Below are 23,315 nucleotides of genomic sequence, written 5' to 3' on the forward strand. Positions count from 1 at the left end.
TAGGAAGAGCAACTCTTTCTACTAAAAGTGGTAAAATAAAAAAAAAGTTAAAACTTTATATACATATGTGTATATATATATATATATATATATACTGCATATATACTTTCTGTCATGTTTTCCTGTATTTATGGAGGCATATCACCATATCCACAGGGAGTATACACAGGCAAACCATATTTAACTCTGGAGATTATATTAATCTCAAATATTTACTTTTCACCAACAAGACCATCTTTCACAACAGTGGTCACATAAAAAAAAAGTTAAACAAAATGCATTCCCCGTACAGGACTGCAACAAGAGGCAAGCTACCAACATTGCTACCAACATTGTGCACAGAAACATAAACTTAGTCATGGGCCGGTGTCAAGCACAAATGCATTTCAGGAGAGCATGTTTCAGGGATAATAAAACAGCAGTAAGACAGTCGTGACATCACTTTTTACGAAAACAGAGAAAAGCTCCACCAATCACGGAGCACATTGGAAACAACTGTTAACAAACTCTTCTGTGTTTGGTGGAGTTCCTCTCTAGTTTCTTTGAGCAAGCTGAGATAACAATGTGTTTCATCCCTGTTTTATTGTTGCCGACATGTTGCAAACCAATCCATGACTCCTTCTTCACGGTAGCCTAGCTTCTTCTTAGCACAATCAGGCTTTTATTTGTTATATCATAATTCCTCAGGATTAAAAAGCTCAAGCCTAACATGGGTGCATTGGTATAATGGCTGCCACTGCAAGTACATCCAGAACAGCTGTCATGTCGTACTTTGACACATATGAACTCTTTTTCCGCAAACGGCTTCGCAGTGATATCAGGGTTGCCTCTTATCTGTCTGTGCATGAGGGGGGGTGGTATTTTTGAATCCTGATCTAACCCCTGCTTCCTCCCGGTATGTCTGTTCCAAAGGCCAGTATACCCGTCCCTCGCTGGGTTGGCTCCTCCTTACTCGGTGCATCTGAAAATTGCATTATGTGCAGCGAGTCACATACACAACCACTGAGTCTTCACATGCACACACAAATACTTAAGCTCAACTCAAAATGAAGTGCTTCACCAATTGTTACCAAATCAATGGGCTAGCAATGTCCGGGTAATAGAAAGCATATCCACATCTGAAAATTGTTGCTGGTTTGCTGACTGAGTTACTCCACATATAGTCTCTAACCCAAAAGATCTCTCTAGAGTATCCAGACAGAGAAGTTATCATTTGATTTTATCAGGATTTAGGCAGCCTACTGTTACAGATCAAGGGGCTGCCTTGAACTGGCTTGAATCGTCACCTCCAGTTGAAAGTCAATTTAGATAAGATCATGATTTGTCAGAAGAAGCAACTGACCATTGATTTATTAGCAAATCACATACCTTGTTCCAGGGAGTACTTGTCCAACACTGTCACTTCTTACCTTTGTTTCAGAGAGTCCATGCTGGCTCCCTCTGTGTTTGGCCTGCTTGTATTCCATAGACTGTGTCCTTGTGTGTCTGGACTACAGCACCCATGGTGCATTGCTCTGCTCACTGCAGTTTTTGATGGGCCTTGTCCACTATCTGGCCTGGCATCATCCCCACTCATTTCCCTCTGCACCTGCCCGTTCTGAGGTGTGCAGTTCAATGATGTCAGCCTGCAGTCAGGGCAGATGCAGGCTCCGCACAGGTGCCAGGCCCCATAGAGCTGCTGGAGGTCACAGGAGCCAATCAGCAGCTGAGTTGCCAGGAAATTGAAGCGAAGCTTCTCGTAGGTTGTCTGGGCAGCAAATACAAACACTTCAATGTCAGGAATACTTAGCTACGCTTCTGGTGCGTCTATAGAATCTGCAGCTAATGACCACGATAGACGGAAAGTATCCACCAATCACCATTGTCATTGGTCCTATTGTTGTAAGTGATATGACGGATGAAACTCCTCTCTTTTCTGCCAATAAGAGAATGTCATGACTGTCCTATCCCTGAGAAGTTGCATTGTCCTGATTGCGAGATGACAAATAACCTTTCACAAGCTAGAGATGAAGAGCTTCACAATGACATAGCTTAAGTTTCAGCCGGTCCTCCTTCAGGAATTGCATAACACTTTCAATTGTCTGTCAATCAAATCTGTTTCTTTATATGGTGAGACACACATCAAAGCAAAATGAATCTTTCAAAGTCCATCCTTAATCTTATCCACAAAATTCTGAGTAATCAAGTCACAGAAAATGGCTTCCATGACTACCCCAAAGTCAACAAATCTGCCAAATTTAATACTTCCGTGGATAAAGGCAGGGTTCCTATAAAATGTTGCACGTACTCGCCTGGACTACTTGAAGAACAGAAGTTTTACCTTGAAGCTGTTGAAATTCCTGCGGCTGTTTCTGTACAGGATCCGGAGCTGCAGCCTGTCAAACACGGTGTAGAGGCAGGCGTACTCCCACAGGTTGCTACACAAAGGACACCCCACTTTTTACAGCGATCAAATCTCCCTCTCCATAGTAATGGGTGGAGCTACAATCAGTTGTCAACCGCTGACTTCTCTGAACAAATCAAATGGCTTGACTCTCCACAGGAGAACGCTATGATTGGTTCAAAACAGTGAGTTGCTGACAGCGTACGGTAGCTCCACCCATTTTTGGCCCCATGAAGCCTCATTATGCCACCACTAGAGTTCATTTCAGGAGCTGCTCTGAAAATTAGACACTGTTACTTCTCCATCATTTACAGTACCCCAGTACAGTAGAATATAATGTGTGTGTATCCTTATATTATACATTGACAATAGATATTCAGAAAAGTAAATAAGTAACAGAATCTCTTACGTGCTCACAGATGGGAGGACATTGGTCAATATAGCTCTTCATCACAATGTCTGACCCATTTAAATTCAACATTTACATTTAAATATTAAATATCTGAAAAAAGGAATATGCAAGACAAATTTGTTTAATTTAATTTGCTACTAGCTTATGATTATAGATGGTCATTTTATCTGGCTAGATGTATCTACACATCTCCTATAGATGCATTTGAAGGTCACCAGAAGCTATAACGGCAATCTTAACCAGACAAAGATTTGGTTGGACTACGACAACAGAGTCTATCTGTGGGAGTACATCAAGGACATTGAGGATTACTATGATTTATCTTATGCATTATTCTGCAGTTTATTTGTGTTATATTTTGTACTAGTATTTGTGTGTGCATAAGTTAACTTATTACATTTATTAATTTAATGCTGGTGAATGTCAGGGGTGGACAGTAAAGTACATTTACTTGAGTACTGTACTGAAGTACATTTTTCGAGTATCTATACTTTACTTGAGTATTTATTTTTTTGGAAACTTATGACTTTTACTCCACTACATTTGAAAGATAAATATTGTACTTTTGACTCCACTACATTTCTATGAAGGTTGTCGTTACTCTGAAGCATACTTTGAGCTTTGAAGTCAGCAGTTGAATCGCTTTTTTTCTTTTCTAAAATGCGATTGGCCACACGCTGTGTTCCTCACAGGAGAAAAACCAATCACAGTAGCCTACTCCTACTACGCTGTCGGTCAAGTTCAGAGCGCTTGCTTGATGCACCAGTGATTGAACAGTAATGATGGCGACGGCAGAAGATAAGGACGATTCTTCGCCACCTTGGCCATATCTCAAGTCCATGTTTGAGATTTGTGAAATTCAAAAAGATTAATATTGTTTTAAATGTTTGCTCTGCTTACCGCGCTCGAACTACATCGCTGCATTCAAAAACTCGCCGTCCAACCTGAAAAAGCATGTCGAGCAGGGGTTAAATTGGGGGAGGACGCGGGTGACGGCGTCCACCCACCTTTGGTAAATAAATTTATTTTTTTTGACTGGCAGTTTTACAAATAACTATGACAATCCAGTCCATTTTCCGTATGCTCTAGTCCATGTGTTCCCTCCAGCCAGTTACTCGCTCAACCAATCAAAAATCTGAAGAAAAAAAAACTCAGGAGGAACAGTCGTTTATATAGACAGGCACAGAAAGCAAAATATTGTTGATTGTCTTGAATGAATAAAACAGCCCCCACGAACGCCGGCTATTATTAACGGCAACTTAGACTGCTTGAGCAAAATCAGCAGGTTGCTGGTCAGCAGCTAAGCTAGGATTGAATATTTCCCACATACATAACGTTTACAGCGGCGACAGGTGAGCTGAAAATTGGTGGGGCACAAAACTTTCCTTTAAACTAATCATTAGCAATTTTTCCTTTATTATCAAGCGTGCCAACGATTGGACTAATCAAATGGCAAGTGTCTTCATACCGTGTTAGGGGGATTAAATCATAAATTCATCCGTTAAATTTATCTGTTAAAAATCAGTTTTAATCACCAAGTAGTCTACACTTAACAAGCAAGATACACCAGTCTGTTATCTACCGTGTTAGCTTTCAGAATAACCAGCAAAAACAAAACCTACACTTAAATTGTGTTTACAATCTACGCATTGCAGATATTTGCCATGAATTTGAGTGCGGAGAAAGAAGTGCACATATCCACAAATAATGTTGATTAAAAATGTGCACAATTTCATACTGAAAATGCAAATAAATGTAGGCTATAAGGCCTAGGCTAAAACTGCCTATTTGGGGAGAGCTGGCTATATGATAGTATTGCTATTGAGTAGCCTATTTTGTGCATTAATTGCATTGATACTCAAGGAAAATCAGGGGAAGATTCCGCCACTGCTTAGTGATTAAAACAGATTTTTCTAAATCGCATTAATCATTTAATCTCCCTAACAAATGCGAAGAAGCTGTGTGTCCCTTTCCAATTGCTTCAGATCGTTTGTATGCTTGTTAATCACTGAAAATTAATTAAAACAGTTTGAGATCAATGATTAGTTTAAAGGAAAGTTTTGCGTATCACCGTTTATCAGCTCCCCAGTCACCGCTGGTTTTATTTTGTTTCAATTCGACAGTTTAAGAAAGATGGGTAAAGGAGGAAGAAAGGGAGGACAAAAGAGGAGGATGACCGATTATTTTCGTGGGTAAAAAAATTCTCAGCATTAATGACACTCAGTAAACTTGAAATATTTTATGTAAAAGCTTGCATCAATAGTATACATTCTTTTTAAAACATTGTTTTCCTTAATTGCAATTATGTGCAGAATACATTAAAGATACAACTATTTTGAGCTGAGACATTCATTGGTTTGTACCTTTTTTCACCCACCTCCCAGCGGATCTCAGGGTCCACCCAAATCCCAATTTAACCCCTGATGTCGAGGTATGTAAATGTTAGCTAACGGTAGCCCGTTTGCTAATTATGAAGTTGTCTGAGCTTTGGTCAGATGAAATTTTATGGAATTTGAGCGAAGGGTCATCCAACTGTTTCACATTTCAGGCAATGCTATCTATCGTGTGTTGCTATCTAATAACAGTAAAAATGCATTTGTAAATGAGCTTCTGTAAATGGATCATAGAAACAATACAACAGTGCGTTGGCATTAAAAAGAAAATGTACTTTTGAATACTTAAGTATTTTTAAAAGCAAGTCCTCCAGTACTTTAACTCAAGTAAAAATTGACAGAATTGAAATGACTGAACAACTTCCACTTGTAGTGGAGTAATATTTGACCAGGGGTATCTATACTTTGACTCAAGTAATGGGGTTGTGTACTTTGTCCACCATTGGCGAATGTTAGAACCACTCAATTATAACAAATAAAACAGAAAAATCTAAAGTTTAAAATGCATAGGCACATTATGCTCTCCTCTGGAACACGCCTCCATGTCTTGTTAAGGATAACACATTTTTTGTTACTTTCAATGCAGCCTAAATTAAAAAGTCTCCCTTTGTAACATAAACAGTATATCTGTAACAACAAAGATACTACTTTGACAAAATGTGCTGAAAGTAACTCACATGTAGTAACATAAAAAATGTGTTGGACATTAACACATCCTTTTTCAGAGTGCTTGTGTGTGCGAGTGAATAAGCATATTGGTTGTCATTTGACTTGTTTTGGATTCCTTGGCCTTAAATAACCAGAAAACTTGCAGTTCTGGCTGCTGAAAAACTTACGCCTCCCAGACCTCCCTGTCCGACAGCTTGCAGAATTTCCTCGCGCTGGATTGGATGTGACGCCCCAACCTTCTGATGCAGTGACGGAAATTCCGCAGTTCTTCGCGCCGCCTAGAAAGGTCGCTCTTTCCCAGGAGCAGCAACTCCATTTGCACCGGTCTCATTATGCACTTGCACTGCAAGACAGAGTGGACGGTTTGTTCCGGTGCTGGCGCTGTACAGTACATTTAACCCTTTAAGGTGTAAGATCACAAATATATGATCAGAACGTTCTTAACTGAGCATTCTAATACTGATGTAACAATCCCTACAGGTAATGGAAAGCAAAAGAGTTCTAGAACACTGACTTGGAATTTTGAAAAATAATAATAATAATAATAATAATAATAATTAAACAACATCTACTATTCAAAGGGTTAAATAACAACATAGCGTCATTGCTACAACACTGAAACATATTTTTAGGGTCACAAAAAGTGGACCAAAAGATACACTTCAGCACAATTTTGTAAGTCTAAATAATTGTTCATTTCCATGGTTATATGATTCATTGAAAAAATAATGATTGAGTGATGATGATTTGAGAAAACAAATTCAGTCAAATGATTCACTGCGGTGAAGCATGCATTGCCATTAGAGCTGCAGTTTGTGAACAGCGCCATTTGAAAGGACGCACCAGGTGGTAAACGGTCTTGCTTGTCTTCTGCTTGGGAATGAGACAGAGTTGAGATGGTGTTGCTCCAATGGAGGGGGTCTCAGGGGGGGAAGAGATTCGAGGATCCTCTGTCTCCTATGATAAGCATCAAAATTAATCCATACTTATAATCACATATTCCACTGGATCAATGTAGCCTTTAAAAAAAATCACATGACACAGTCACTGTCCCTCATAATTGTAAGAATAATCATTGGAAACACCAATTTATCTAGGGCAAGTTTTCTCACCTGCAATCTCACAGACAGAGCCTTTTTGTCAGTCAATTTTCACATTGCCCCTCCTATTCTACATCAATTACCATTAATTAAGCGCAGATGATTGACAGTGAGGTTCCCACACTGTCCCCTGATATTTTCAGTGCACTGAACCACAGACATATGGCAGACATTGCTGAAGTGTTGAGCAGTAATGTTTTATTGTCTTTCTAAGTAATGGAAATTAGGGATACACATATGAGTGCAATTATGTACACCTGCACAAACTTTTTCAACAGCCTCCTTTGTCATTCTTCGGTGATGCACAGTGTCACGTCCATGGGAACAGACGCATCTGTCTGCATCATCAAAGATTGTTGGAAGGGACAAATCTGAACCTTGCTCTGTCTCTTTCCTAAGAAACACCACGGGGCTCAACTTTCTGCATAGAAAATGCTTAACAGAAGAATGTCAACTTTCGGGTTTTCGTTGCTAGTCTAAATGCCATTTGCACAGCCTACAATGTGAGCAAGTAAAATTGGTTATAAAATATTTTCACGTTTCATTGCCTGCTCTCAAAAATATGGTGTGTTTAAAGTAACTGTGATGGGATGGGGTGGCCTTGGTGTGGCCCAATGCAAGATCTTTTCAAGGTACTCAAAACCCCTGGTGGCACCCCTGCCCTCCGGCATAAATCAAGAAGATTGTACCTAGTGCTCTGATTACCTACATACTAGATAGCATCTAACACCGTATCAAGCCTGGTCTTGAAAACCCCCAGAGTTTCTACCTTTATTACAGGGCCTGGCAGGCCATTCCACACACTGACTACTCTCTGTGTGAAACAATGCTTACCAATGTCTGTGTGGAATTTACCGTTGGCTAATATCCATTCATGTACCCTCGTTGTACTAACTGAACTCAACCTGAAGAAAACTCTTGTACTTCATTTTGTTAATCTCTTTGAATGCAGCTTTTTAATTCATATAGGGGATTTCACGAAGTGGATTTGACCCCTGTACAGGAAATGCAACATTGCAATGTTGCCCTATACTAGGCATTTCTGGGGCTGAAATAGATTGTCAGCCATGTTACAAGTGGTACAAGTGAAACAGAGCTTTTCTCCAAATGGGCATGCATTCTAAAAAATAATAATAAAAGAAATTTGGATGAACCAAGACAATTGACATTCATGTTCGTACCACTGATATCATGATAACACAGACTCATAAATGTAGATATTCCATCTGCATGCTTGCGTTGCACCTAGCCATGGTGTTTCATAATAACCTCCAGCAGGGGCAAATGCACTGAATATTTTTATTGAAAGATGAGCATGAACTATAGTTGTTAAGAAAACATCTTTGATGTGAACCACACCACACTGAGTCTTTTAATACTTTTCATTGGAAGTATTTAAACTGTTGCAGTTGTTATGGGAAAGTCAATATGACAGTCTGTTCGTACTGATAACACTGTAAACAGCATTCTTGGGAGGTGAAACAAGCATGTTTTGGAAATATCTGCACTCAGAATGCCCTGCTTGAGAACTGTAAAATATTTTCACATGGTGGATACACCTGCACTTTGAGTTTCAGACACTTCCCTCTCAGTTACACTTCCACACATTGCAGGAGCAACAGAGCTGGAAAGTCTTATTGCCAATGCTATGCTATACTTCAAATGGTTGCTTGGTACAGTATCTGCACACCATGCGACAATTGCTACCAACCTTCCACCTCATGATTACTGTGGTTTAGTACAAGATCATCAGCCACTGTGTCTCTATTTACATTTTTGAGCCTTGATCCCAGTTGGAACCAACACTGAACTGTTTGTTGTCAAGGGAAAAACCCATGTTAACCCCTGGTTACTTAGTGTCTTTTTATTCTATTTTAAACCACCATTAATTTTCTTGCTGCCCCCTAGAGGATACTAAAATGCAACCGGTTTATCTTCGTAGCAAGGGATCTTTTTAGGACACAATTGGGGTATGAGGAGATAGTCCCATGCTTGTACACTAAGTTACAAAGAACCAAACACTGCAACTGGATTGAAAGCATTTCAGAAGGGCAGGCTCTACCTTGCATAATTATTTCTGACAGAAACGTCATTATACAGTAGTGTATGAACTGTGTGTTTATCAAATAATTATACAGATAATATTTAAGCGTTAGACAAAAGCTAGCCTACATGCTATGGCTCACCAACACTTTTTAAATGCAACATTTGGGAATAAAGCAAGAAACAAAATGACATTGAGACAGTCATGTTGTGGTGCCTGCAGTCATTTTTCGTTCGCGCTATCTTAGTAGATTGATGTTATTTTTATTAGACCTATATGTTTTTAATGTATTCTTAGACCAGAATATGTTATTATCACAAGTCCTTTGAATTGTGGCAATTGATTTAGAAAGTAGTCCTCTCATTGCAATCAGTGAAAACATATGTAGGTTATGGGATGATGTGGGAGGCAGATTTTTTCAAAAGATGTTTTATGGAAACTGTTGATTTTCAATTGTTTATCAACAGGCGATTGACACCCTAATTCCACACCACACAAGACGACAAGATCAGTCAGATTCATATTCCTGCTTGACAGCATTAAAAAAAAAAAAAAGATTTACTGTCCACTTTCGTGGAAGTCTTGTTGTGTGTATGTGTGTGTGAATTACTATTTTCAGAATTAAAATAAAGCTGTCAACACATATCTGTCTATCAACAGTTGATATGTCCCTGTCTGTGCACTTATAACCATAGTTATCTAGGAAAGTCTTCATTTTCAGATTTGAAATATTAGAAATGGAATTAGGCTCCACCAGTGAGCAAAATGCAGCCCAAAATGTATGAGATGGTAGAACAGCATCTATTCAGAGCTTTATGATATATTCTAAAATAAAAGGTAACACTGTGCGGTGAATATGCATATCGTTTTAAATACACATTACTAAGTTCATCAAATGCAACAAAAATCATTCACAACTTGGCCTACTAGCTTGCGCTCATCCCAGAAAGGAAACTGACTCCGCGTTCCAACAGCGCTGCACTTGCCAGGACGTCCCGTTCCGGGATTTCATCCAAACATTTTGTGTCCCGTATTTACTTAAATTAGAATTAGAACCGTCAGAGACGAATTGGCCTAGCACGATTTAAACCGAGAAGAACACAGGTGCCTGAAAGCCAAATTGCTAACATTATGTAGCGTTATTGCGAACAACCTCCGAATTTCTGCTGCATCATGGTCACTATGGTCCGAAAAGTTGCATAATAAATTTGATCATTTGATGTCAATGACCCTAAACGAAATCACATAGTTGCCACATCAAAGCAATTTTTCTTTCAGGTTCTGGTTGAGACACACCAGCAGACAGATACCGAGTGAATCCCTGTAATTTGTCGAAGCAAATGCCTAATTACAGAAATGTGTCCAGAGAGCAGCAGAGTCACGTGTATCTCAATATTCTTCGTTATGTTATTACTTACTGTAACGACTTTTCTCTCCATATAACTGATAAATACACTCCCTGATGTGAGCATCGTCTAATTTTGCGTATATCTCTTTTCCAAGGAAACTCTGACTGAAGGCCTAATAGCATAATTCTTAAGTTGTGATTCAAACAAAATTACGGTTTTAGATTGCTGACGATTTCAGTTGCTATTTCCGTTTGAAATAAAGGCGTGCATTGTTACAAAGTAGCCTAGCTATGGTAGCCTACAAGTAATGGTAGAATTGCATCACGAACGTGCATTTTATTTCGGGACATTTTATTAAATAGGCCAGTCAGATTATATTCTGGTATTTTATATTTTATCAAATAGTATACATATTAAAAATGAAAAAACTTACGCAGGCCTATTACATTCCTAGGTTCGTGACGGTCTCGGGAAGTTTTTCTCTGAATGCCAAAATATGTGCGTCCACATAATGTTTATCTGCATGCTAAAAGCATTCTCGGATAGCTACCGGAACGATTGACGCCAAAGCCGATTTATTTATTTTAAATGGCATTAAAAGTACATTTAAAGGTTACACATTTAGCCAAAATATGCTGGTCTGAAAAAAGTTTATCTTTCTGAAAGTAAAGAATTATTCTCATTTAGAAGTAGGCCTAGGCCTACAAATTAATGTAGACTAGGCTATATGAAGTAGGCGTTGCCTACAGTAGGAAATGTAGTTTGGTTTATCTGTCTAGTTTGAGGTGGTGTAGCTGTTCAAATAGCTGGCTTTGTGGAAATGATATCACACTTGGGTAAATCTCATCCGCAAAGTAGCCTACAGAACAGTCTAAGGGCGGTGTTGGTTTACATTATAAACACAGCAGCCCACAGAATGGTGTAACTTCGTTGTCTTAATTTTCAGTCCAATGTTTTCACGGAAACGATGCATATGAAGGAAGTCTCACATGGATGTTACTAACTACACAAAGGTTGACTAGGGTAACGTTGGAATTGTGCATATTAGGGAAACTGCAATCAATTTAATATCCATGTAATAGCCTATAATTTATGCCCTTGTTGTCACACACACACAGCTGCCGCAAAAATAGAAGGCCCGCCTATTTGAACTGTGACTTTGGAAGGTATGTCCGAGTTTCTGAAAGGTCATTTAAATAGTAAATTGAGAAAGTTTTTTGACCCTGTCCAGTATGTCACGTGACAACGTCTGATCACTCTCCCACTGCGATATCCCATTGGTACTATGCCTCTCTTCCAGTTGGTGATTGGCTCTCAGGAAAAGTACACGTGAGCGCAATAAGATCTAGAAGGCCGGTCCGGGGCACCGCAGCATTGCTTGTGAAAATGTTTCTAAAGAACAGGTCTGTATAAGAAGCTAATGTGTGTCGTAGCGTAGCTATAAAATATACATTACAGGACTTTCCAATTGGCTAAAATGTATTGTGGACCAGTAGCGCTGCGAAGCATTAACTTCTCTCACCTCAATTGACCTTTATCATCACATCGCACCAGGTAAGTTTCGTCTAAAACATAACAAAGTTTGCGTTACAGTAACAAAAGTTTTTCTTCATATCGTTACACGCAGCGTCTTACCTAAACGAGTTGATGAGTTGGACATCATTTCAAAAAGCGCTTCATGTTCACCTGCAAAGCCTAGCTTTTGGTCGATTTTATTTATATCAGAATGTGAACATAAAGACTCATGCCTTTGCTAACTAGATTTGCCTGAGCGATCTCAACGAGTTCAAATAAGGAACAAACCGTGTGAAAGTCTTGACAGTCTTTACATCTGTAAAACATTTAATTGGGTATAGACGGTGGTTGGGGCCAAAACCTTTAAAAAACGATATCAGGCTACACTTACAATGAAAAACATTATGTTGAATGCACTGCATTTATCAGGTAGAATGTTTTGCATGCACTACAGTTGATTAGGCTATATGTTTGTTAGCATTTGACTCTTTAACAAACGCGTGTACTTTTTCGCGTGTTCTCATTTGAGGTGTTTGTAAGCTAGGCATGTCGACTATAACTGCAAGAAGAGCCGGTCCCTGACTCTTCCAATTAGCCACTGTAATGAAAAACTACATGCAACGTCCTGCCGCCGGTTGGCGAAAGCAGGAAGAGAGGCTATTGAATAATCCTAACAAATGCACCGTAAACTCTAAATAGCTTTTAAAATAAGAATAATACGGTTTTGCGTTAAGAGAGACGCACGTTTAACCAGTGTTAGTTTTTGCTTAGAATTAACTTGTAAAATATTTTCATGAGTAGCTGGGACTTTACCCGGAAAAACGAGCTCAAAATATTTTACGGAACATTTTTTTTGGCTACGCTGTTAAAACCAGGAAGCAGGACACCAGCAAGGAACTACCGTTACAACTGCGCCTTACTGTCTTAAATCAGAAGATAATCTACAGGTAAGCTAGTTGTGCATTTTTGAAAAAATGAAAGAAAATCATTCAAATTAATTTCTTTGAAGTTTTGTGTTGTTAAATGGGAAATATATTGGTGAACTGGGCCATTCGAAACATCAAGAGATATCAGAGAGAGGGTGACGCAATATAATCTCTACAAAATTGTCGAAGTTGTCTGTGTTTTATTAGTGTTTTATTTTGTCTTGTCTCGTGCGTCCTTGAGGAAATGATGAAAAGTTTCTGCGTTACCCGTTTCCAAACAAACGGTGAAAGTGTAATGTAATGTTTATTACCCTCAGTGTAACGTAGTACAGGTCCAGATCAGGTGTCCGCATATAGCCTGCGAACCTTCTGCAGGGGCACAGTTTTTGCCCCCCTTGGTCCTTGCTGCACAAACTGGCATTAAGTGTCAAAGCAGTGTCGTTGGAATGGGCCAGATAACTTGGTGGCCCATGTCAAATACTGAAGGGGATTTTTCTATCAAAGAATTGTTTGTAATATACAGTGCAGCTGACTGATGGATTCATTGTCAGAGCTTTGAGCTATTTCGTGTTTTTCACAAAATTTATATTGACTCTTAACCCAATAAATGCACTCGTAATTTTCGCACAGTAAACTGCCCAAATACTCTAAAATGAATTTACAAGGATCATTTGAATTTGAATTAAACTCAGTGCTCTACCAGGATAAGAGGTACATCCACGTAGAATTTATTTTGTGTAATTATGTGCCGAAGAATGACCTACACTTAATATAACATGCGGAAATCACTCTCTGCCCACTTCCTATCCATTCCACTTCCATATGTGAGTAACAGAAGCCAAAAGGCCAATTTCTTAAAGACGGCTGGAGTAATGACATTCTGGTCCAGATTACGGGGTTTGTGGTTGACTATGACTAAAGGACCATTACTATTTAATTTGGGGAAAAAATGTCAAGCTCCTAATCTGGTTGTTTTCATATGTTAAAATGGTGAGATGTCAGTAGTGTGTGCATTCACCTAGCTCGGCAGTACAACAGGGCAGTGTTTTAACTAAGGCTTATCTATGACAAGCTACTCCTACAGAGGTGATAACTCTCGGCTGTAATGCTGTTTATCTGAACAGTTGCTACTTTGGGGGAATGGGAAACTGATAACATATTTCTAGCTGGATTGTTATTACAATCGGTAGAAACGGTACTTTCAGAAGGTGAAAACTGTCCCTTTCCTGCATGGTTGTGGCTGGTGCTCGTGTTGCCCTGGTAACCAATGATCCAGACAATTGGCACAGCTATGATAAACTTATGTGTCTTATCTCAATGGCAAGCGGGAATGGGCAGTGTTTCTAATGCATGCATTTGAGATATGTAATGTGATACGGGTTGACTGGCTTTTTTATGCATGGTTTGAACATTTGCGTAACATGGAATGCAATGTACACATGCACCATTTTGACTAGTTTATATACTCTTCTGGGAAGCAGTCTATACTAAAATATATTTCAATGTACTTTTACTCCTTGCTGGTGGCAGGTCTGCTGCAGTAATCCAATAGTAGTGTGATGCCACTCCAGCAGCACTTCACCGTGGCTAACTGCTTTTTAATAATTAATGTTAGGGAAACCACACTGAAAGTGTATGATTGCATCTCCTGAATCAAATGAGGGTCAATGGGTGAATAACCAAAAGGATATTCAATAGGTACATCAGGATGAGAAAGGAGTGGAGCACTTTCTAAAATGTAATCGCACAAGGCACCGCCCACAATATGCATATGCATGAACCTACAGATTAGTGCACTGCTATCTTCCCTAAACGTTTTGGGAAGTGTGTGTGTGTGTGTGGGGGGGGGCATTGGTTATTTGGCACTTTTTCTTTCAGCTGCGCGACACAAACAGCAGAGGGTGCTCTGGCATCAGATATTTGATTTCCTGGAGTCGCTCAGTATTCCAGCTGATGCAACTGCGCACAAAAATGTCACATTTTCATAAATAAACATGAACAGGAACTGTTTCTAATAGTATGATCAGGCCTCTTGACAAAAGCTGAACTTAAATAAATGAATTCATTATAAAAATTGTCAAACCTCACAGAAAATATTGACAATGTGTAAAATACAAGAAACCATGAACTATGTGAGTATATTGTTTGTCCATCAGTGTTTTCGGCAGCATATTGCTGGTCTGAGCTCGCATTGTGTCAGCTGCTTCTCCAGGCCAAGCGCTTGTGCACTATCAAGTGACAAAGCATGTCATGTCACACCGTTCAGTTCAGTGTTTATTTAAGCATGTAAAACACTAAATTTGAGAATGGGCATTAAAAAAAGCACATAAGGGACTGGCATTGAGCCGACAGTCAGTGGTGTAAAAAAGCATGTGTGTGTTTCTTGTATCAGAAAACCTGAAGGAAATTGTTTAAAATGGCAGTTATCACTCAGTACTTACTTAGATTCAGGTCTTATGTGACAGGATAGTGTTCAGATGTAAATCTCTCCAGATAGACTTCATCCACTTATCATGTTTACACATCAGATTGTAAATATAGTCACCATGTGGCCTTGCCAACAGTTCAGTATGTCAAGAGTTGTTTGAATTACGCTGCAGAAGGTTCCTTTTTTACTAATGTTTCTACACAGCAGCCTCAACCTCTATTGTTCAGGCTTTAAAAAGACATTCAGCAGCCAAAAGGCAGTTCATAAGCCAGTTACACTGACACTCGACAAAAAATTGAAGTAATTAGGAAAGTCAATGCTGGAAAAAGCACTGGGAAATTTGCTGAGGAAATGGGTGTCGGCCGTGCACAAATATGGCGGCACGTGCCTTGGTGGTCACTTTTGTATGGTGGTCACCTGACTGATGACGATATTTTCATTATAGTGTAATCAATACTTATTGCAGACTCTAAATATCTGTGGGGCCACTAATATTTGGCTTTACTGCTGAACGTTCTCTGCTGCTACCAGCTGTCACAGTGAAAAAGCTGTTGTTGCGTGTGCTTACGACATGTCCATATCCTTCTGCTTGTGATTGAATTACCAAATGTGGCTTTCCTCTTTAGTCAGAAAAAATGAGGATTTACACCATTGTAGAGGAAGATTATGAAATGTGTTTCTATGGTTTTTGTGTCCCCAGTGTCATCAGCCTCTTCCACCCCAAGTCCACCATGCCGATCGAGCTGGCCATGCCGCTGTACCTGTCGCGGGACGACTACCGCCATCGAATGGGCCTGAAGAGGGTGCAGCCCCTGCGCCCCTGCCTTCCCCGCCCCATCCCGCCCAAGCCCGAGGAGCCTGGCGTCGCCCCCAGCAACCGTGCCAGAGCAAAGAAGCAGGTGTCCTTTGCTGACCACAAAGGCCTGTCCCTGACCGCGGTCAAGGTGTTCTCTGAGTTTGAGGACTCCATCGACATCCCGCTCAGTGTACGAGACCTCCTGGGCTCCATGACGGGTCTGTCGCTAGGCGGGGTGTGGGGCGGTGCCAATGCCGGGGGCGGGAACGAGCTGGTCCTTGACTTTGCCCAACCCTCCTCGGACTACCTGCTCTTCCGCCAGCGCCTGGAGCAGCAGAACGTGTGCCTGGAGCACTGCACGCTGCAGGAACGGTCGCTGACCGGCACCATCGCGGTCAAGAACCTGGCGTACGAGAAGGCGGTCAAGGTTCGCATCACCTTCAACACCTGGAAGAGCCACACGGACGTGGAGTGCAGCTACGTCAAGGACACCTACGCAGGCGCCTCCGACCGCAACACCTTCTCCTTCCAGGTGGGCCTGCCCGAGAAGCTCCGCCCCCATGAGCGGGTGGAGTTCGCCATCTGCTACGAGGTTGACGGTCAGGCCCACTGGGACAGCAACCAGGACCAGAACTATGGGATCGTCCGGGCGGCGCTGAAGAAGGGGTCCGGCGACGGGCCGACCGGTGACCAGCGGCGGCAGAGCCTCGGGGAGCTGGGCGTTCACATCGACCCGTACGGCAGCCCCCGCTGCTCCCACGGCATCTTCCCGGACTGGCCCAGCTACGCCACGTTCCAGGACACTGGACCATACTACTGAGAAAGTGCCTCCAGGAAGACAACTGCAATATTCGCTACTAAACTGCAGCTATCAGCGGTGACTGTTGCTAAATCTGCATCTCTGAGGTGGCTTTTTAGCCCTTTGTAAAATGACTGGGCATGCAGTTCTGTGCTCTAGTGGTGGACAGAAGTTTACATGTGTCCTCCATTAGAGCAAATCTTAAACCACCTGCTGTTGTGCAAGGTCATCAACATGCTGATCTATCTAACAGGAAAGGGACAGGACAGAAGTGCAGTATCAGGAGCCATGCTGAACGGTCAACTCGACCAGACGTGGTCATCATGGTCGAAAGCCTGTGGCCAATCGGTATCGGAGCCGGGTGGTCAGGAGCCAAAAGGACCATAGGGAACCAGAGAGGACGTGGCAGAAGAGCACTCTGCCCAGTGCAATACCTTAAAATCCTGTGTTGTAAATATGAGGGAACACGCAAAAGCAAAGCCAGTATTTAAGGACCTCCGGAGGCTCGGCAGCTTCCTGCTGTTTCTGTGGGAATGACGGTGGGCAAAAGTGTGTGTCGTGTGTCACACTGCATCTCTCCAGCTTTTACTCGTATACCTCCCTTCCAACGTAGAGTTTGCCCTATACCTGAACCCACGACTTTCTTGGAGCAAGACTGAGCCAGGGGTGCTGGGTGTTGTGTGTGTGTGTATGTATGCATGTGAGAAAGAGAGAGTTAGCACAGCGCGGAAGAATGTTTCACTTGACTATTATGTCTGCTGCTATTGACGATGGATGCATTTAGCCTGGGCAGCAGTTGCTTGAGGTGAAAATAGTGTTTATGCAAGTCCCAAAGATGTCTTATGTGTTGTGTGTAGTGGTGTTACAGGCTGTGGTGAAGAATCCAGAACCCACCCACTACTAGTTAAATGTGCCAACAATTGGGCTGTGTGGCACAACTGTGACATTCGGTTAAAGAATGATGTTTCCGGATATCCACAGTGGGTGACAGGAAAGTTGAGAGCCTTCATTAATAATGAGTTAGAACTGTATCAAGCTTCTTTTGTCTTATGCAATGGGTGCTAGGTCTGTAGATGTGCAGCTTGTATACGTGACAGGTAACCATGTTTCGCAGCGATCTCTGTGGGGTGTCATTCTGAAAGTGGAACCAAAGGCTAATGCATTGTAGCTTAGCCCTCCGCACCAGCTACTTCATCCTTAGAGACATGCAGCACACTGGAAATAGATTGGCAGCATGTTGTGACACTTCACAGCATACGTGTAAATATACAAATTATTGCCACACTCAAATAGTGCAGTATATATGTTTTAAAATAGGCTGCTGTGAAATTAATTTGCCTTATTTTCAAAACATTCATAATATTGCAGTATATATAATTTCTGTAAGGAGAGAGAGCCTGCCAATACAGCAATTCCTCAACTGGATAAGTGGTGACGTAACTGTGGACCTGCTATGTACCGTCAGCTTTAACTGCCATCCAGCCCTACTACAGAAATTGAGGAGATAATCCAATGTTTTGAGCTGCAGGATTTTAAATAATTGTGCCTTGAGGTCCTGAACGGTTTCACAATGTAAATGCATTCAGGTGTGACTCTCATTCTGGTACTTTTAGGTTCCTTTTTGGTGTAAAGTGGACTTTGAGGTTCACACCTGTGGTGACTGGATGCTTTTAGATTATCACACCAGAGCAGGTCACCAGCGTGTGCTTGTTGGGTATCACTCTGTATATGCTACCATAATCAGAGTTGTCTACAGTAAAATGTTTTCTAGATAGCCTCATTTGATGATCCCTGAATATGCTACGCTTCATTTCTGGTGGTATAGCTTTTTTCTTACAGGTTCCTGCTTGCAGGGTCTTTCTGTACAAAATGCAAAGGGTCAGTTTTGAGGTAAGATTACCTTTGACACAACACAAATATGCCATTAATGCATATTTGCCTTAATTAAATGTTGGTAATTGATTTCTATGACACCAGTAACTTGCAGTGTGCCTTTTAAGGATGTGGCTCAAGGTTCTGAACGCGTTTCACTTTTATTGAGTGTAGTGCTTTCAACATGAGACCCACTTGGAAAAACAATGGGCCGATTATCCTGAGTTGTGTAATGATGTTAGGAACTGAAGAAAATGAAAGTCATGTCACTGTTAATAAGCTGTTTATTGTGTTCCACTGGTCCAAGAACACTTTAATATTGGGAGTGTTCTTTTATCCTGTCGGATTCAGAATGGATGAAAAATGATTGCATCAAAAAAAATGCTTAACTATTTTTAAAAGAATTATTACTTGAAAAGCATTTTTAATTATTATTATTGAACAAAGGTATTGTGAGATGTAATTGTATTTGGCGTTACGGGCAATTATGAAATGTGAAGTTCACAGTTTGTCTAAAAAAAAAAGTTATGCTTTTAAGAGTTTGTATGGTGTCTTTAGTTTTACGGTGATGGTTAAGGTAATGTCGTGCATCCCCCCCCCCCCCCCATCACAAAAATATTACAGAATAATACAACTCACTATGATTTTAATGCTTGTGTATGTTTTAGGTATGGAGGGAATTGCTTGTTTCGTGTAGTAATGTGTTAATTTAAGTCGAAATTTGCCTTGCACTTTATAGGAACCCAAACACTAATTTATGGAAAATAAGAGAAAAAAAGAATGTACGATATTCAGAAAGATTAGGGTCATTTTGTAGTTGAGGCCTGAATGCAATAATTGTATGTTCAGTGGTGACTGGTGTTCGTTCAGTGGTGGTTTAATCTTCAAAACGTAAACTTTTTGTTTTAACCCTTTCACTGCTTATTCAGAACTGTTTCCATTGCCTCATTGTTTGTGTTCATGCTGGTTATCACTACTTTTTGCTTCTTTTTGTAAATAAAGTCACTGATTTTGAAAATACTGTGTATCTTGTTTCAATTGAGATTTTAACTGAAGTGCTGTGAAATAAGAGATGTTTGCTTTCAGGAGAAGTAAAAATGGTAGAGTTGGCTATAAATATTGAAGTGATTTGAAGATTAGTTTCATATTTTCCCTTGTGATTGGTATATTTGCCAAATGAGGGAATTTAGTATTTTAAACTATTTCAATTTGTCACTTCAGTATTTACCTCCAGATAACAAATGCAAATATTATCAGAAGAAATTTCTTGTATTATAAGGCAACAAGTTTTAGCTTGAAGTTCTGTTCTTGATTTCTTAAGCAATCAACCGTGCATGGCCATATCGCCTGAATTAATCATTCTGTTGTCAAAAGGGTGTCTTGTCTTGTCTGAAAATTGTCAGTGTAGATACAGCAGCTTGTTCGTGATGAGCTAGGCTAGAACAAAAGCTTGCAACCATATCATCAATTTTCTGATAATTGGACACCCTTGGTTTGGAGACTTCAGGTACTTAAGTTTAAATCCAGTGACAGCAAATGAGAATTTAATGAGAACAGGCCATTCAGTCCAACAATGCTCACCATTTTTCTACCACTAAAGAGTACCCAGTGCTCACTGTTTACCTACAAACTAGATGGTATCTGGCACTGCCGTATCAAGCTTGGTCTTGGAAACCCTCAGAGTTTCTGCTTCTACGACATGACCTGGCAAGCTATTCCACGCAGCGACTACTCTCTGTGTGAAGAAATACTTCCTGATGTCTGTGTGGAATTTACCTTCTGCTTATTTCCATCTATGGCCCTCGTTCTACTGGCAGAAGAATGCCTTGTAGTTATCCAGTGTCAATCCCTTTCATGAATTTGAGGCAGTGTTTGCTCCTTTGGAAAATTAATGTATTACATTACATTACATTACAGGCATTTAGCAGACGCTCTTATCCAGAGCGACTTACACAAGTTTTACATAGTACTTTACATTGTATCCATTTATACAGCTGGATATATACTGAAGCAATGCAGGTTAAGTACTTGCCAAGGGTACAACGGCAGTGTCCTTACCCGGGAATCGAACCTGAGACCTTTCGGTTACAAGTCTAGTTCCTTAACCACTGTGCTACACTCCGTCCTTAATACTTATTACTTATATACTTAATACTTATATAGTATTAAATACTTCACGTTAATTTACTTTTATCCACTGAAGAAGTCGCTTGTCAACTGTCAAGTGTTTCATATAGTGCAATACAAAATTGAGCTTGAACAAGTTCTATCTTGGGTTACTATCTGCTTCTTGGCACAGAACTGTGAATCCTGACTGCCCTTGTTATTTACTCATTTCCTGGATGTTCTTTATCGGAGAGACATGGCCATGGCCAACAATGTCAAGGTCCCAACGCTAACCTACATTCAGGATCATGGCTTTGTTCAGTATGCATGAAACCTCCAAATCACTTACTGAGTCCACACACGCAGAGCTGAGTAACGTCTGATTCTAATGCATCCACTTGAATCAAGCGATTCCCTCTGATGTTTGTCGTGTCTAGGAACCAACAGACTTCCACGCCAATCGGCAATCTGTAGAAAACAATTTCACGAGGGAAAAGACACAACAGCAGCAAGCTCTTCAGAAAGTTTAGACTTTATTGCACAGGTGCACAAAGCCGGATCAATTCAGGGGAATTGAACCTCGATTGTCAGTTTTGCATACATTTTATACACAAATTGTGCCCATAACCCCCCTTTAACACATTTCTAAAAATACCAGCCATCTGCTCTTTTTGGCACAGTAAGGAGTTTCAGTTTCCTGTTCGTGGGTCAACTTGACTTTCTTGGCACCAAAATGATTTTCGGTCCTTATGATGTTCTTAACGTATCAATAATTAATCTTATCATAGTGGACAGGTGCCCCAAAAAATGATTTTCGGCTCTATGATGTTCTTAATTAATCTTATCATAGTGGACAGGTACCCCAATTTTCCCTTACTCTGTATTTTCCCACTACGCATACACCATGTCATTGCTGTCTGTAGTTTTTTCATTACACATACAAGTTCACAGAGTTATAGCCTCCTGTACTTTTCTACTGTATTCAGGTTACACAGGGGTCACTGTAAAGTATTAGTTTTCTAGCATGTCTATTTGGCACTAATTTTCTGCTGAGTAAGTATGGTTTTTTTTAAGCCTTCTGCATTTGCCTTTTTTCTACAGTGGATACTGTGGTTTCTTGCGTTACCATAAGCTTTGCTGCAACTACTGATATAGGTTTATTGGATTACATATTGATTATATGAGTGTATAGTTATACATGTGATATATTTTTATCATGCCGCCTTGAGAGTTTGGAGGAAACAGTCTGATCAACATTGATGGGAATACCTTAACTTTATCATGTGACGTCATCACCCTCATGGGGAGTCTCAAAATTCTCCTACATGTTCTAAAGGTTTGATTCAAAAAGAGCTGAACCCTGTTAACACTGAGTCTCTTGCTCTCCTAATTTGTCATCATTACCCAAAACCCTCATTGATGGGGCAGAGTTTCTCACCCACATGTCACTGAAAGGAAACCCAGCTTGTTGGAGCAGTCTGATTTGAGTTACACAATACATCAAGAATTTGAGAAGGGTCACACCTCATTTTTTCCATGGGAATTTGGCAGGGTTTGTAGTCTGAGATGCCTCATGTCAAGGCTGACTCCGGTTAATGATAATCAGACATGACACAATGGCACCACAGCTTTTCTCAAATGATTAAGAGTGAATTCACTACTTTGGAAATCCACAGGCTACTGTAAGGAAAGAGGTGGAAGGGGCTGATATGTTACATTATCAGAAATTAGGCCGCTCTGTTGGAAAACATGGGAGCCACAGTTTACCCCTCTGAGGTGTCTCACATTGTAGTGGGCCAGTTGCAGATAACATTGATTGTTTACCACCACACCCAGTTAAATTGACCTTTTACCCCCTTGCCCAGTCAAATTGTCTCCCTTTGATATGCAGTACCATTGCGTGATATCCTCTACCCCCTACTTCAGTCCAACTCCCCCACACCTTGTTTCTTCGCCCCCAATGCCCACCCCACCCCCCCCCCCCCCCCCCCCCTTCCCTGTGATGTGTAACCGTTTGGCCCTTTGTTTCCTTGAAGGAACAGGGTATAAGTATTCACTGTCTCCGTCATTTGTTGGTTCTTTGTTTATCTGTACATGGGTAACAGACCCACTAGTTCCTTTGCTACATTAAACTACCTGTTTTGAAACGAAGACGTGCCTGCATTTATTTTTCTACTTACAAAAGTACGGCGGAATAAATTGAACTCTTAAAAATTCCACAGGCTCCACCTTATTACCAGCGAACCATGTAATGTATAGCTCATGTGTCATTTTCAAAGAATTCATTCAAACATTTACTCATGCAGATATTCAAATACAGTTCAGTTTTTATTTTATTTTAGTTCTTTTGTACTAATTATCAACTGCAGACAAAAGGAAAATAGATACAATCCATACCCACACTTGGACAATGCACACTGAGCTGCTACTAAAATGCGTGTAAAATTAAAGGAATACACTAAGCCAAATTGATCTATTCACAGATTCATAAAATTAGCTATTAATAAAATATAAAAAATGTAT

The 23,315-nt window shown here is 40.5% G+C and overlaps 2 protein-coding genes across 3 annotated transcripts; one reads left to right on the forward strand and one right to left on the reverse strand.

Annotated features, from left to right (window-relative positions):
* Positions 1–290: 290 nt before the first annotated feature.
* LOC135239948 (uncharacterized) lies at positions 291–10,926 on the reverse strand. Its single transcript, XM_064308958.1, has 6 exons — positions 10,784–10,926; positions 6,701–6,814; positions 6,025–6,200; positions 2,321–2,417; positions 1,410–1,747; positions 291–961 (listed from the first exon to the last, which is right to left on the reverse strand). The coding sequence occupies exons 3-6, from the start codon at positions 6,186–6,188 to the stop codon at positions 949–951; spliced, it is 612 nt and encodes a 203-aa protein (XP_064165028.1). The 5' UTR covers positions 6,189–6,200; positions 6,701–6,814; positions 10,784–10,926; the 3' UTR covers positions 291–948.
* Positions 10,927–11,665: 739 nt separating this feature from the next.
* ppp1r3b (protein phosphatase 1, regulatory subunit 3B) lies at positions 11,666–19,704 on the forward strand. Of its 2 annotated transcripts, XM_064307554.1 has the most exons (3): positions 11,666–11,904; positions 12,741–12,812; positions 15,920–19,704. In XM_064307554.1, the coding sequence occupies exon 3, from the start codon at positions 15,951–15,953 to the stop codon at positions 16,833–16,835; it is 885 nt and encodes a 294-aa protein (XP_064163624.1). In that variant the 5' UTR covers positions 11,666–11,904; positions 12,741–12,812; positions 15,920–15,950; the 3' UTR covers positions 16,836–19,704. The 2 variants fall into 2 exon arrangements, with proteins under 2 accessions (XP_064163624.1, XP_064163623.1); XM_064307553.1 differs by lacking the exon at positions 12,741–12,812 and having other exon boundaries at positions 11,671–11,904.
* The last annotated feature ends 3,611 nt before the right edge of the window (positions 19,705–23,315 follow it).

Source organism: Anguilla rostrata, chromosome 14, assembly GCF_018555375.3.
Source record: "Anguilla rostrata isolate EN2019 chromosome 14, ASM1855537v3, whole genome shotgun sequence".
Lineage (NCBI taxonomy): Eukaryota > Metazoa > Chordata > Actinopteri > Anguilliformes > Anguillidae > Anguilla > Anguilla rostrata.